Raw genomic sequence first — 13,242 nt, forward strand, 5'->3', positions numbered from 1 at the left:
AATAACAGAGATTCAATTAGGTGTAAGTCTGGCCTTTTTAACAGTGCTTGGTGTGCCAGCATGTATAACATTAAATAAAATAACTTTGACTTTTTAATTTTTAGTTATTTCATTCCATTTCAGTTATGAATCTTTTCCTCCACCTTCATGTGCTCTCACACACGTCCTCGGCACACTTGTGCAGAGCTTTAAATTCTGTGTGTGTGACGAGTCCCAAATGTGGAACTCCAGCTTTGTCTCTCTCTCTGGACTGTAGTTGCCAGCTGGGCATGTCCATCTGAAGACCTAAGAGAATCCCAAACAGAGCTCCTCATTCCCACACACCTGAGCAGAACCTTTGGCCCTCCACCGCATTCCAATTAACTCAACTTACCCAGCTGCTCAAGCCTAAAATCTTAGCTTCATCTTTCATGACTCTCTTTCTCTTACACCCTTTGTCCAATTTTTCATCAAATCTTGACAGTACTTCTTTCAAACTATGTCCCCAAATTCTACCACTTCTCATCACCTCTGTGGTTGGCCACCTTAATCCAAGCCACTATGACCTCTCACGGGGGCTTTTCCAGTAGCCTCCTGGCTAGCCTCTCATGCTGTTAACCATTCTCCACGAAGCAGCCAGAGTCAGCCTTTTAGAAAAGCCATCTCACTCTTCTGCGTGAAGCCCTGCAGTCTCAGAGTGAGATCCAAAGGCCCTCCCTGAAGCGGTGCACATTAGTTTGTCTAGCGTCTGTCTCCCTCCTCTAGCATGTAAGTCCCACGAGAGTCAAGCCCTCCTGTCCTTCGTTCACCACTTTATCCACAGCACCTTAAACAATGCCGATTTGTTGCACCAAGAAAGAACAAACTGCTGAATGCAGAGTGAGGGTTGGCAGTGTAAAGTCGTGCAGGAGGCAACACTAACCTTTTACTCTCCATTTTTTACTCTTCAGCAAAGAGAAGGTATTTTGAAAACCTACAGCTTCAAAAATTTTAAATGAAAAAAGTGTACTTAAACTTGTTAATGGGTCCAAGCTCTGCATAATGATTGAAGGAGCACTAGAATGAGATAGCAAAATCTATGGGGCCAAACTGGGTAGAGCTGAGGAATTCAAGCAAGTAAAACCAACTTTAAGAAGAAGATCAGATAGAAGCCATCTTCTAGTCTGTATTGACTTTGTAATGAGAATCAAATCCCGGGGCGGGGTTGGGGGGGCTTCCTGGTTCTGCTGATGGATGTCCTGGAATGTGGAGGGATGTCAGCCACCTGGGGATGGCTCCCATGGTGTCTGGCACATTTGGAGATGTTCCTTTTGGCTCATGAAGATTAGGTCATTCTTGAAAGGTTTTTGCCTTCCAAGGCAAATTTTTCCAAGGGCTGAGTTTTTATTGGGATTGGTATTATTGATTGCTATGCCAAATACTAAAAAAAAAGACTTTAGCATTCTGCAAAGTGTATTAATACAAACCTACCTCTGATTTTGAAAGCTGCACCTAAAGACTTTTTTTTCAACCTGAGGAATGCTGTGACCGCATTGTCAAGAAAGCAAAGTGTACATGTCGTTTGTGCTTTCTTACTTCCCACTCCTTGACTTGTCCAAAATGGGTAAGTTCCCTCTCTCTCTCTTCGGTCTTTTCTCTCACCTCTTGCCATATGTGAACAGCTGATCTGGACTCCTTGCTGGTCCTCTCTCACATTTCTATGTCTATGTTCCTGTACTTTCTTCCACCTAGAATGCCTCTCCCTAGCTATTCCTAACTGGAAAAAAAACAAAAAACAAAAAAAACTTCCTCACTATTAGAGATCTTTCTAAAATGCTGCCTCTTCCATAAGACCCCCTCCCCATTTCCCCCACGACTGGAATTAATCTCTCTCCTGTCTCCCTAGGGTATTTTATTTTTTATTCTCTCTCATCCAGTCTTACTCTGTCTTATATTTTGTTGTGCATGTGTTTTCCCTATCATATTGTGAGGTCCTTGAGGACTGCCACCATTTTGCCCCTCTTTGTGTATCCCACCTTCCCTCCAGTGCCTTCAAACATAGAGGGAATTTGTAGAACTCTGAGGGCAGTATTTTCACTGGAAGTGTCCAGTCCCAGCAAAGCAGAATAGTGTGGCACTTCAGTAACTGATCTTCCAATGCACGCATGGGGTGGCATCCCAGTCCACCCCTTAACCAGCCTGTGATCGTGGCGGTTGCTAACTCTCTCAGAATCTCAATTCTTTTATTGGTTAAGTGGGAATAATAGAACTTAGTAACAATAGGATTTTTGTGACAAGTAAATGAGGCCAATATAAAGCACTTGGCACAGTGCCTGACACACAGAGAAGATTAGTAAATGGTTGCTATTTTTACTATTACTGTCACCATTAGCATTAAACCTCTATGCAGAGACCAAAATATTATATTACCACGTTAATCTATTTAAATAAATTGGGAGAAATTGGACTGGAGAAGGGATTTCTCTAGCCCTGCCAATTCTGCCTTCTCCCAAGGATTCCTATAAAGAGCAATCACTTCATAACAGTGCTGTCCCACAGAAATATAATGTGGGTCACATATGTAATTTAAAATTTTCTACTAGTCACATTAAAAGAAGCAAAAAGAAACAGGTAAAATTAATTTTAATATATTTTATTTAGTTCATTATATCCAAAATATTCTCATTACAACATGTAATCAATATAAATAATTATTAATGAGATATTTTACATTTTGGGGAGATGAAGTTTTCAAAACCCAATGTGTACTGTACACATAAAACAGCGTGTCCCAATCCCTACCAGCCCCGGTCAGGTGCTGAACAGTTACATGTGGCTGGTGGCTATCATATTGGGCAGCATGGCTTCCTAACACTGGATTTGAAAACATCTGCCTCGTGCATGAATCGTACCATACTAGACTACACTGAGTGCAGTGGGCTTCTCTGAAAATGATTAGGGCTTGGAGTGCCAGTGCAAGGATCTTGTTTTGACTCTGCCTTTCAGGAAAAACCATTTAATTTGGCATTTGTCCTGGGGCTTAGCTAGATCACAAGAGCATAAAAAATATGACCAGCCTCTCAGTCCAGTCTGTCTCATTGCCACTCACCTTCCCAGGCCTAGGCCTGAGGCCTGAAACATAAACCCCCACACATCCTACCTGTGGTTAAATTTAAAACAAGCCATGTCTCTACAAGATTTATTAATTAAGGTATCACTACTGCTGGAGGGTTCATAGAGTTCACTGCATGCCTTTTGTCTTTTCCCCAGAAGTTATTCCAGTTTATGGGAATTTTACTCTTAGAATTTGAGTACTTGATCTAGTCCTTTCCATATCTTGCCCTGGTAACTTGGATGCCCTCAGGGTGCAGCTGCTGGTGGGTGGGGTAGGGGAAGCCAGAGGAAGGGTAAATCTGTGGCTCCAGCCTTCCCACACCCACTTCAGGCTTATATCACTGATGTGTAATACTGTTGTTTGTTTCATCATGAGATTTTATTTCAACAAAGGGTTAAAAAGTGAAACCCAGATCTCACGTCACTTTTTCGTTTGGAGGGGAGGACCTCCTACAATATTTGACCAAGTGTACACAACCCAGGTCACCCAACCCTCAGCATCTGGCATTTTTCTTTAATGCCACCTTACTTCCCCTGGTTTCACCTGCTGATATTCAGAGATTTTGGAAGAACTTACTGGATTTAAGCAACTCTCATAGAAATAAAGGCTTTTACAACTGTGGGCTGTTGGCATGAGTGAACTGGACGCCCACATCAATTTTATTCCAGCAAGTGTGATCCTTCTTTCTTGGGGAGGCAGCTGGAGGAGGCAGGAGGCTTGCCTTTGCCTCTTCCCTGACCCGGAAATGAACTGCCTCATGAGGCAAGAGCAATTCCCTTGCCTGGCCAAGGAAAAGGAGATTGTTAAGCATTTCTGGAGGCTTTCTTGCCTGGTCTTTCAGTTTAGAATCAATCCATAGTCACAGCATTAGCAAAAGATGGACTTCGACTCAGGAGCACCGCACAAATCTTGAATGTATGTTTTAATACATAAACTAACTTTATTCTGACCTTACCCCCAGATTACTGTAACAGCACCTGATAACCAGAAATGATTTCAACCAGTAAGGTTAATTTGTGCTCAAGGCCCAGACAGTTTCCACCACTCACTCTGTTTTCTCAACTCAAAGCTGCATTTTCTGTTGCTCAAAAGAATTTGCATATTTTCTCAGTGCCTGTTTCTGACTTACAATAAACAATGCTCAGACCTCCTGCCAAAAAAATGTCCAAAGGCGAAATAGTTGCTATAATAGTCGTTTTTGTGATGGCAACTTTGAGCCGTGTGCTTTTAAATTATAATTACTTTTTTTCCTTACAAAAGATGTGTATCTGTCTTGATTGCTGCAATTATGATTCTATACCAGCAAACAGTTATAAAAAGACTCCTGTCATCGCTGTGCTCCATAAAACCCGTGCCCTTCCAGAAGCTTCCTTTGGCGACTGTATTATGTTTGTGTTTAATTTGCGGCAGGGAAACCTAATGAGAAGCCATTAATCATTGAGTGTATATAAAAGTTTGTGTCCTTCACTAAATAGATCAAAGTGAATATGGCAAACCCATTATTGGCATGACATGATTTAGAATTGGGAAAGCGATTTGAAGAAAATCATCTAGCCTCACCTAATTTTATGGGTGACAGTCAGGATAGGGACAGGGGAGCATGTGGTTTAGGGACTACGAACATAATGAGAGCAGGAATCACGGGGTTCCAGTTCTAAACCTCAGCTTGGCACTAAGGAATTAAGGCACAAGCTGACTTAACTTCCTCGTTTGTCCTTGTTTTCTCACTGTGATGTGTAGGACACACAAATTGAGGAGGGTGCTTCAGGGGGAACATCCATTCAATTGGAGCAGACCTACTTGGATCTATTGCATATTATAATGATGGGGAAAAGTAACTCATTGGCTTTTTTTTTCCCTTCTTCCACTTCAGGTTTGATGTTTACTGATACCCTTTCTCCAAGTCTTAGAGTTGGAGATGGCCTGGTGAACTCTCTCAAGTTGTGGCTGCATTGCATCCATTTATTCATACAGCAACTCTTTACAGAGCACTTTCTGTTCTGGTCCCTAAGCACGTGGTAGTTATTGACACAGGCTCAACCCTCAGAGAGCTTACAGTCTAAACAGTGGTAATGACTCTGGTCCCAGGGGGCCTTGGGAGCACATAGGTGAGGTAAGCAACTCTCTTGGATTTGGAGAGTGGGAAGAGTTTAGAGTTGACTTCTAGAAAAAAATAAGAGATGGTAGGCCTTCCTTTTAATGTTGTTTACTTTCCTTTTTATCTGTCTTTAATATAAGCTGTGGGGGACTTCTTTTGGAAAAAGATGGGAAAAGAGGAGAAATCAAAGTTCTAAGAACTGTTAAGAATTCTCGTTCTATCTGACTATAATCCTGCACAAATTGCTTAATCCCTACGAATCCCCATTTAAACATCTGGATATGCAGGACTGGTAATAATAGAATGCACCTCAAATTATTATCACGAAGATAAAATTAGATACTGTGTGTAAAAGTACTTATAAAACTATGAATCCCTATAAAAATGTTCACTATTGTTGTTAACACTGCCAAAGACTTTAATTCCACTTAACCTACAGATCTTTCTCAACTAAACTGAGATTCTGATCCTACAAGGTTTGGCTCCTGTTGAGTAACTGGGAAAAATGACACTTTGTAATATAAATAATAATTAATAACAATAACACTTGTGAAGTCTTCATTAAAAAGCAGAACTTCTTTAGCTCTAGTAAATGGTGAAAATTGTTAGATTTTTTAAGCCACCATTATAGCCAACTCTTAGCTAAATTGTGATAAAAATGGCTGGTATAACTTCTCACCACTTGGGATCTATTTAGGGGGATCCTCTTGCTTGTCTTCCCCCTTATGTTGGAGTTTCCTGAGCCTCTGCCCTGGCTCAGCCCTCTTCCTAATCCCATCAGAGGTCAAAACATTAACACGTGCTAAAGGCACATGCTGGTAACTAAAATAAGTAAAGTGGGCAGGCCAAATGGTCTGGAGAGCACATACTTCATCTAGAGGAGAAGGCCTTGACTCAGTGTCAGTCTAGCCCTTGAAGGGACACAATATTGTGAGATTGTCCATATTTTTCAACGGAATCTAGTTTTTCAATGTGAATGGGAACTATCCCAGTTTGTAAATGAGCCTCCTCCTCCTCGGCTTCCTCAAGTCTCACTCACTTGAAGGCTTTGCATTCTGCCTAACATTAAAATCACTCCAGTTCTTAAATCCTGTGGTTCCGCATTACCCAGTAGAGTTCAAATTCTTTAATTTGGTGTTTTGGGCCCTCCTGGCCTATTCTCCAGCACGAACCCCTACCCATTCCTTGCCATGCCACATTATGCCTACTATGTGCAGACACCCTGCTAGACACTGTGCACGCAGTGGAGAACCAGGCATGGCTCCTTCCCTCAAGTTGCTCTCAGTCTTATTGGCAGGCTAACTAGTAAATAGACCTCAGCATGAGTTCCCATAAACTCTCAGTGGGGCCCTCTCCTGGCCTGCTGAATAATTACAGATGTGTGTCTGTGCACTCCTGAAGGAAAGGAAATGGTATTTGGAGCACAGTGGTTGCTCAAGGTTTGTTGAATGAATGAATAAATGAATGAATGAATGAATGAATATGATAAAGGTTAATTAGAGTTCACCTCTCCATAGTTGGATTTTTCTGGCTTTGTATGATTTTAAAATAAAATCCAATCAGTTAAAAATCCAACTAACCAGAATTCACTACAGGTTTTTTGCTCTTTTGCCTTTTACATTAATATTTAAGAAGGAAAAAATTTAAGACAAAATGAAAGAACAATTACAAGTACTACTTCTACTCCTACTCCTTCTAGCGTGTCCACTGTTATATCCTGGGGTCAAGTCAGGTCCTGTTCATTTCTTAACATTCTATGATTTTCAAATTGTAGAAGGAGAATTGACAATCTTTATGATGATCCAAATATGGAAGCTATTTGAACAATGGTAAAAAATACTTAAGAAATTAAAAATAAAAGTGGAAAATATTCAATAAAGGATAAAAGTTATAACATCAAGGTCAAGTGTTCAGATCCCCATACCAGCCAGCCACCAAAAAAAAAAAGGTTAAAAAGTTTTCTAATCCATTTTCTTGTTCAGAAAATCCAATTTACAAGAATTCCCTAATTTTTTTCTTTTTTAAAAAATTCTGTTAAAACAGCACAGAATCCCTAATTTTGAATGCTGAAATTCGACTGTCTATACTATGTTAAGATCAACACTTGCTCATTTTTGTGCTCTCTCATACTTCAAACCAATCATTGGGGATGCTCCATTCAAGGATGAGTTGGATTTGGTTGTTTCTTGTTAAACTGACTTTGTTTACCTAAAGAAAGAATTTACCTACAACATACTTAATCAAAGAATGTTCAAAGAACACTTTTAGCAGATTTTTCAAAAGGAGCAGCATTTGCCACATAAATTTGTGGTTTTTTTTTTTTTTTTTTTCTTTTTCATTCTGGAATATGATTCCCTGGCTCTGTGTCCCTCACTCCCAGTAGCTTTAAATGAAATACAGCATACAGAGGCTTGTTCATAATTATCTGATCATTCATTTACTTAGTGTTTCTATGAAGGAAAAAAAAAATGTTTCAATGCTCAAGGGTCTTACCTATAAAGTGGGGAGTGGGGGATAGGAGTAGGTGTTGAGAAAATTCAGGTCACCCCCCAGGGCATTATTGCTATAACTGTCCAAAAAAGAGAAAGTGATGCTTACAAGAAATGACTCCCAATATTTCCCTCAGACTAAAACCTTGTAATTCCAATGAACTCTGAACTGAGACTCTTTGCATCTCATTTTCTCATTAGGTTTTATTACAGCCAACAAACCTTTCACTGGTGAATTACTTGCCTTCTCGGTGGAACACCAGACTGCCATAATGTCTATACTATCTGAAATGATGCAATGGTTTCTAACCAAGCTTTAGAGATTAGGGAAAAAAGGTAAAAAGAAGGGACACCAAGGTCTTCTCATCTCTGGACTAACCAAAGTATGGTTTTCTAGCTCTTTTTCTTGCCTAAGAAATTTTTTTTTAAAAGAAGAAAAAAACAAAGTCACTGGGCTTGAAACTCCATTTAAAATCATCCAATTTTTCTTTCAAGTTCCCTTGAAATACAAGTCATTTCCACAAGAAATGTGGACAAATTAATCCTAAACTCATAACTCAGATAGGACCTGGCATAGAAAATAAATGCTTTTAAAAGTAGTCATGGTGTTGAGAAATGAGATCCATGCACCTAGGCCAGAGGCATGAACATAAAAACAAGTAGTTTTGCTTTAATACAGAAGGTTGAAAAGCGATTTGCTTCACAACCTTCTATTATGCCATTCATTTATAAAAGCTACTTAATGTTTACTTTGCATCGGGCATATGACAGGTTCTTGCCCTCAAAGAATGTAGCATTTAGTTGAGAAACCAAAACTTAACATGATTTTGAAAAGGACGCAGTATGATAGTATAATTGTTAAATGGTACGGCACAGATGCTGAGTGATCTAGGAGATCAGAAAAAGGCCAGTATCACTGAGGGCTGGGACTTTCAAGAGAATGTATTTTCGATAAACTCTTAAAATGATGCAAAATCAGAAAGTTGTTTTAATAACTGTTAATTTGTAGTTTTAAAACATTTATGTTTACATTGCTTCCCTATCAGTAGCTGCTCAAAAAGACATACATGGAACAGTTGAAGCTGGCAAGAGACAGTTCTTTATAATCTCCCTGGATTTGCTAATGAGGGAAGAAAAGACCTACTTTCGTGGTAGATAATCAGAAACAAGAATTGAGCAGATTTTGCATGGGAATATAAAATTTAGTGAACAAGAATACAGAACTCTTGCTGTGATTTTTGGTATGAGTTTTTGTTTCCAATGAACTATTTTCTTCCTGCTAAACAAGTTTGAAGTTTTGGGCACAAGTCAGATTCAAAAAACAAATTTTGAAAATTTTAATATCTATTTTCTTTTTAAGAAAGGTGAACTAGTTAAATTTTCAAGGTGATCAGAATTTTCTAACTCCCAAAAGGGAGTTGGGGGGGGACATTTAGTATCCTTTAAAATCAAAGCATCTGAACAGCAACTTGTCTTTTGAAGTCAGGAAACTTCAAATGTGTTGCATTCTCGGTCATAAAATGCTTTCTGTTTTATAGTTTGGCAAAGATACTGGTCTTTTTATGTTTCTTACCTTGTCAGTCTTTGTAATGCGGTCAGTCTGAGCTAATTTAGAGTTGTTATAATGGAGTTTAAACTGCTAAAATAGGGTCATGTCTCATCTTGTGTTTTCAGTAACGTTACACAAGTTTACAGAACTGGGGTAAGAATTTTTTTTTCCTCCATACTTGATTACATTCAGGGTCTTCCCAAGAAATGTCATTTATTTCCCCCATTTTAAAAAAGAGGGACTTTTTCCTAGCAGTTGTACGACCAGGCAAAAGAGCACACCCCCATGTTCCCTTAAGGGGAGGAAACCTGCAATACTGTGAGGTAATTAAATGTAGCCTCAGAAAAGTCTTTGAAACGTTCTAATCAAGACTTCCAGCTTTCTGAGTGTGTGTGCACTTTATTTTGCAATTCTTCCTGGTCCCGATTTTGCATTTCTAATGAGAGTGAAGTGACAAAGCGTGAAAATGGTCTAAGGAACAAAACAAAGCCAGCCAGCATGCTTCTGGTGTGCCAAGATTCATCAATATTCCAGAAACCTCGGGGATCCCCCTCCTTCCCGGGGCTGTTTTCGTCTCCCCACTCCCCCTTTCCCGCGCGCTGACTCCTCCCCTGCTCTTAAGTCGCCTGATGGTAACTTGCAGCCCGAGCACATGCAGGCGCTCAGGACGAGTTGTCACTGCGTGGTACCTGCTGCGGAGTTCACCTGGTCACTGCCTGGGGTTACAACATCAGGAAAGGTATGTGTAACGTCCCTCGTTCCTGCCGGGCTTGCTCTCTGGTTCCAGTCCTGTGCCGATGCATTTTGTTTCCCAAGCAGAGGAGTAGCGAGAGTAAAAGCTAGCCATTTTGGTAGATCAAGCCCGTGTTAGTAATTCGATTAGGGACATGTGGTGTCTATTTATGCCGGGTCCTCTCCTGATCTGGGGTTGAGTCATTCCGAGTGGATTGGGGGCAGATGGTGGCTGGAGATCGAAAAAAGAATCAGGCTCGAGCTGGTCTGTTTCGAAGTAGAGAGAATCCGAGCTATTAGTGAAAAATCTGGTCTTTCTCTCTCCCCTTCTTCACTTCTCTCTAAGCTTTTAATCTGGTGTGAAGTCTTAAACAGGTTGTAGGTGTTATCATCACTGACCCAACCTGCAATTTCAGTTAGAAGTCACACTGTTAAGACAAGTCTCTTTTTCCACACTTGCATTTGCCGAAAGCTTGCGAGGAGTCCCTTGCTTTCCAGTTACCTCCCCCACAGGCGCACACGCTGGCTGCTGCTGCTGCTGCCAGATACACACGTCCACAGGCTGGTTAGTCTGCACTGGGATTGACCACGGGGAAGGCTATGGATCAGAACTCTTGGAAAGCAGCAGGACGAATCCCTTGGTTTTTTAGAACAGCTCATTTCCACCAAGGAAAGAGGTTTACTTAAATGTATTTGAATAACCTAAGAGCACATTATAGAAACCAGAAACCACACACTGTAATGTTGGGAATGAAAATTGGATTGATCTCTTCAGCTGTCCTAGGAATTCTAAATTTTAAAATACTTAAAAGTCAATGATAGTTCCTCAGAGGACTCCAGTATGTTTGCCACAAAGACAAATGCTACTTTGTAATTCGATTCATAATAAAAATGAAGATGAATTATGATTTCAGATAATTTACAGATGCACCCAGAGCACTTTGCTTATTTCATGGAAAAAATTAAGACGTTATCTTATAAAAGAGTTAAATGTATTTCCCTGTCCTGTGGGCACTTGTGTTCTATTATGATCATATTTACTAGTTGATATTATTATGTTTTTTCTTAATGAAGAAAATAGCCAGTCACTACCTGTTACCACATATAACAGAAATATTAAACTACTGCATATCAATATCCTAATCCTTTTTATTGATGTGGTTATGCCTTCAATGATGTATACAACATAAGTTATCAAGTAATGATTGAGCGGTTCCTGTGCATTCAGTTCAAATGGACGTTTATTGAGTGCATACATTGTGCAAAGCACTCAGCTAGGTGCTGGAGGGTAGAGGGGGCATAGCAGGTGCTCAGTCACAACCAGCTCTGAGGAACCTTTCATAGCCCCATCAGAGGGGGAAGGACGAACTAAAAAAATAGAATACAAGTTTCTGCCCATATATTCTGAATTTGTGCACATTTCCCACACATGGTCTAGGAAAATATGCACATTGTAGCCTTGAAGCCTGATATTGCAGTTCTCCAGTCCTTGATTCCTCCTGAGATTATGCAATTTGCCAAGAGCTCGCCCTGGTGTGGGGCAGTACCGGCTTCTCACTTCCAGAGGCTGTAACTCTTGTCTCTCTCTCTCCCGCTCTAGTTGTGTTCTCTAACACCAAAGAGGAGGTTTGGCTTTCTGGGGGTGATTCTGACACACTGAAGTGCAAAGAAGAGTCAAATATGACTAAAAGCAATGGAGAAGAGCCCAAGATTGGGGGCAGGATGGAAAGATTCCAGCAAGGAGTCCGTAAACGCACACTCTTGGCCAAGAAGAAAGTGCAGAACATCACGAAGGAGGATGTTAAAAGTTACCTGTTTCGGAATGCTTTTGTGCTGCTCACTGTCACCGCTGTCATTGTGGGTGAGTCATTTGATAAAAAACACAAAAAAAAAACTTTATCTTGTTTCTCTGGGGCATCTGGCTGCCTGGAAACACTATCAGATGGGCCGATTATAGGTATTCAAAATGATAGTCCAGGCTTTCCTCTGAACTTGAGGATTCTTCTCCATAATAATGACAGTTTGTTGGCGTGTTTGGAGCAATATATGGTAAACACATGGGGATCTGAAAGAGGCATCATTGGGCATTGTGCAAATCAATTGTGTGGGGAAGGGAAATAAATTAAATACTTTCCTCTGTCATGTAAGGATAAAGCAGTGATAATTTAATCATTAGGCATGAGCAGTTAAATAATAACAAAAACAAGCACACATGCTAGATTTGGCCAAAATGTAATTATTATACAATGTCACTTTCACTTAAAACTAATTTATACAATTAGTACACCCAAACTGAGATAGAGTCACTAATTATATTCTAACTGGTCCTGACTTGAAACTGAATATAGACGCTTAGACAGAGAGGCCGGATCTGTTACATGTTTGCACTCTCTCACCCAGTGACTGGGAAAGGTAAATTGGGAAAAATGTTAACACAGATCTCATTCATTGCCCCGCAGAGCCTGCCATAACCAGCTACACCGTATTTGAAACATTTCAGTCTCTTAACTAATTTAGCATGGTTGACAGCAATCTATACTAATAAAACATTATTGTTTGGTTGGTATATTGGTACCTGAATTTATAGTTTATTACTGATGGATGGTATTGATACTACTTTAAAAGATAGCTGAAAAAACTACTTATTTGGAATTTTTTACCAAATCAATATAGAAATCGTTAAGTTGGCATATATAAGCCAATGCCAGATTGTGAAAAATACTCTAACTTAAATTTCTACTGATTTTCCACACACAAAAAGGCATTCGCGTACAGTTTTAATCTCTACCTTGGAGTTTGCTGAGATCTCCATCAACTAGAAAAAGATAGTGACAATAAAAATTAAGAAAATTTTGTAGCATGTAAATTTATTTAGAACTCTGCCCAAGAAAATAGGATTTTTAATTGCAGGCAAATAGAAATACATCAGGAGAATATAGTTTGTCACATTATTTCATATAAATCTCATTTCAGTATCTTTGGCTCCTTTTAGAATTGTTGGTGATTAATGATTGCTCAGTTAACTTTAGAGATGTTCAGAGAGAATGTGTCCTGATTGACTCAGAGAAGTAATGGCTTTCTATAGTAGGACCCCGGGTTTGAATATGTCCCTGGAAGAAGTGTTTCAGTATCAAGTCATTGTCCTGGAAGTCAGTGCCAAATGTGGCATGTTTGCTTCATTGTTTGCTGTGAATCACAGTCATTGTCAAGCCAAGCAGTAGCTGCATAATAATATTAGCAAATATTTATGTAGTACTATTCTGGCTACGCTCTAGGTGTATTGCATATGCAGTCATCACTC

The 13,242-nt window shown here is 39.8% G+C and overlaps 1 protein-coding gene across 4 annotated transcripts in view; it reads left to right on the forward strand.

Moving 5' to 3' along the window:
• Positions 1 to 11,621: 11,621 nt before the first annotated feature.
• SLC1A3 (solute carrier family 1 member 3) overlaps positions 11,622 to 13,242 on the forward strand; it is a 72,833-nt gene continuing 71,212 nt past the window's right edge. For all 4 annotated transcript variants that reach the window (XM_063086584.1, XM_063086585.1, XM_063086587.1 and 1 more), the window contains exon 1: positions 11,622 to 11,802. In XM_063086584.1, the coding sequence (XP_062942654.1) occupies positions 11,622 to 11,802 (181 nt within the window). The remainder of the gene's footprint in view (positions 11,803 to 13,242) is intronic.

Source organism: Cynocephalus volans, chromosome 2, assembly GCF_027409185.1.
Source record: "Cynocephalus volans isolate mCynVol1 chromosome 2, mCynVol1.pri, whole genome shotgun sequence".
Lineage (NCBI taxonomy): Eukaryota > Metazoa > Chordata > Mammalia > Dermoptera > Cynocephalidae > Cynocephalus > Cynocephalus volans.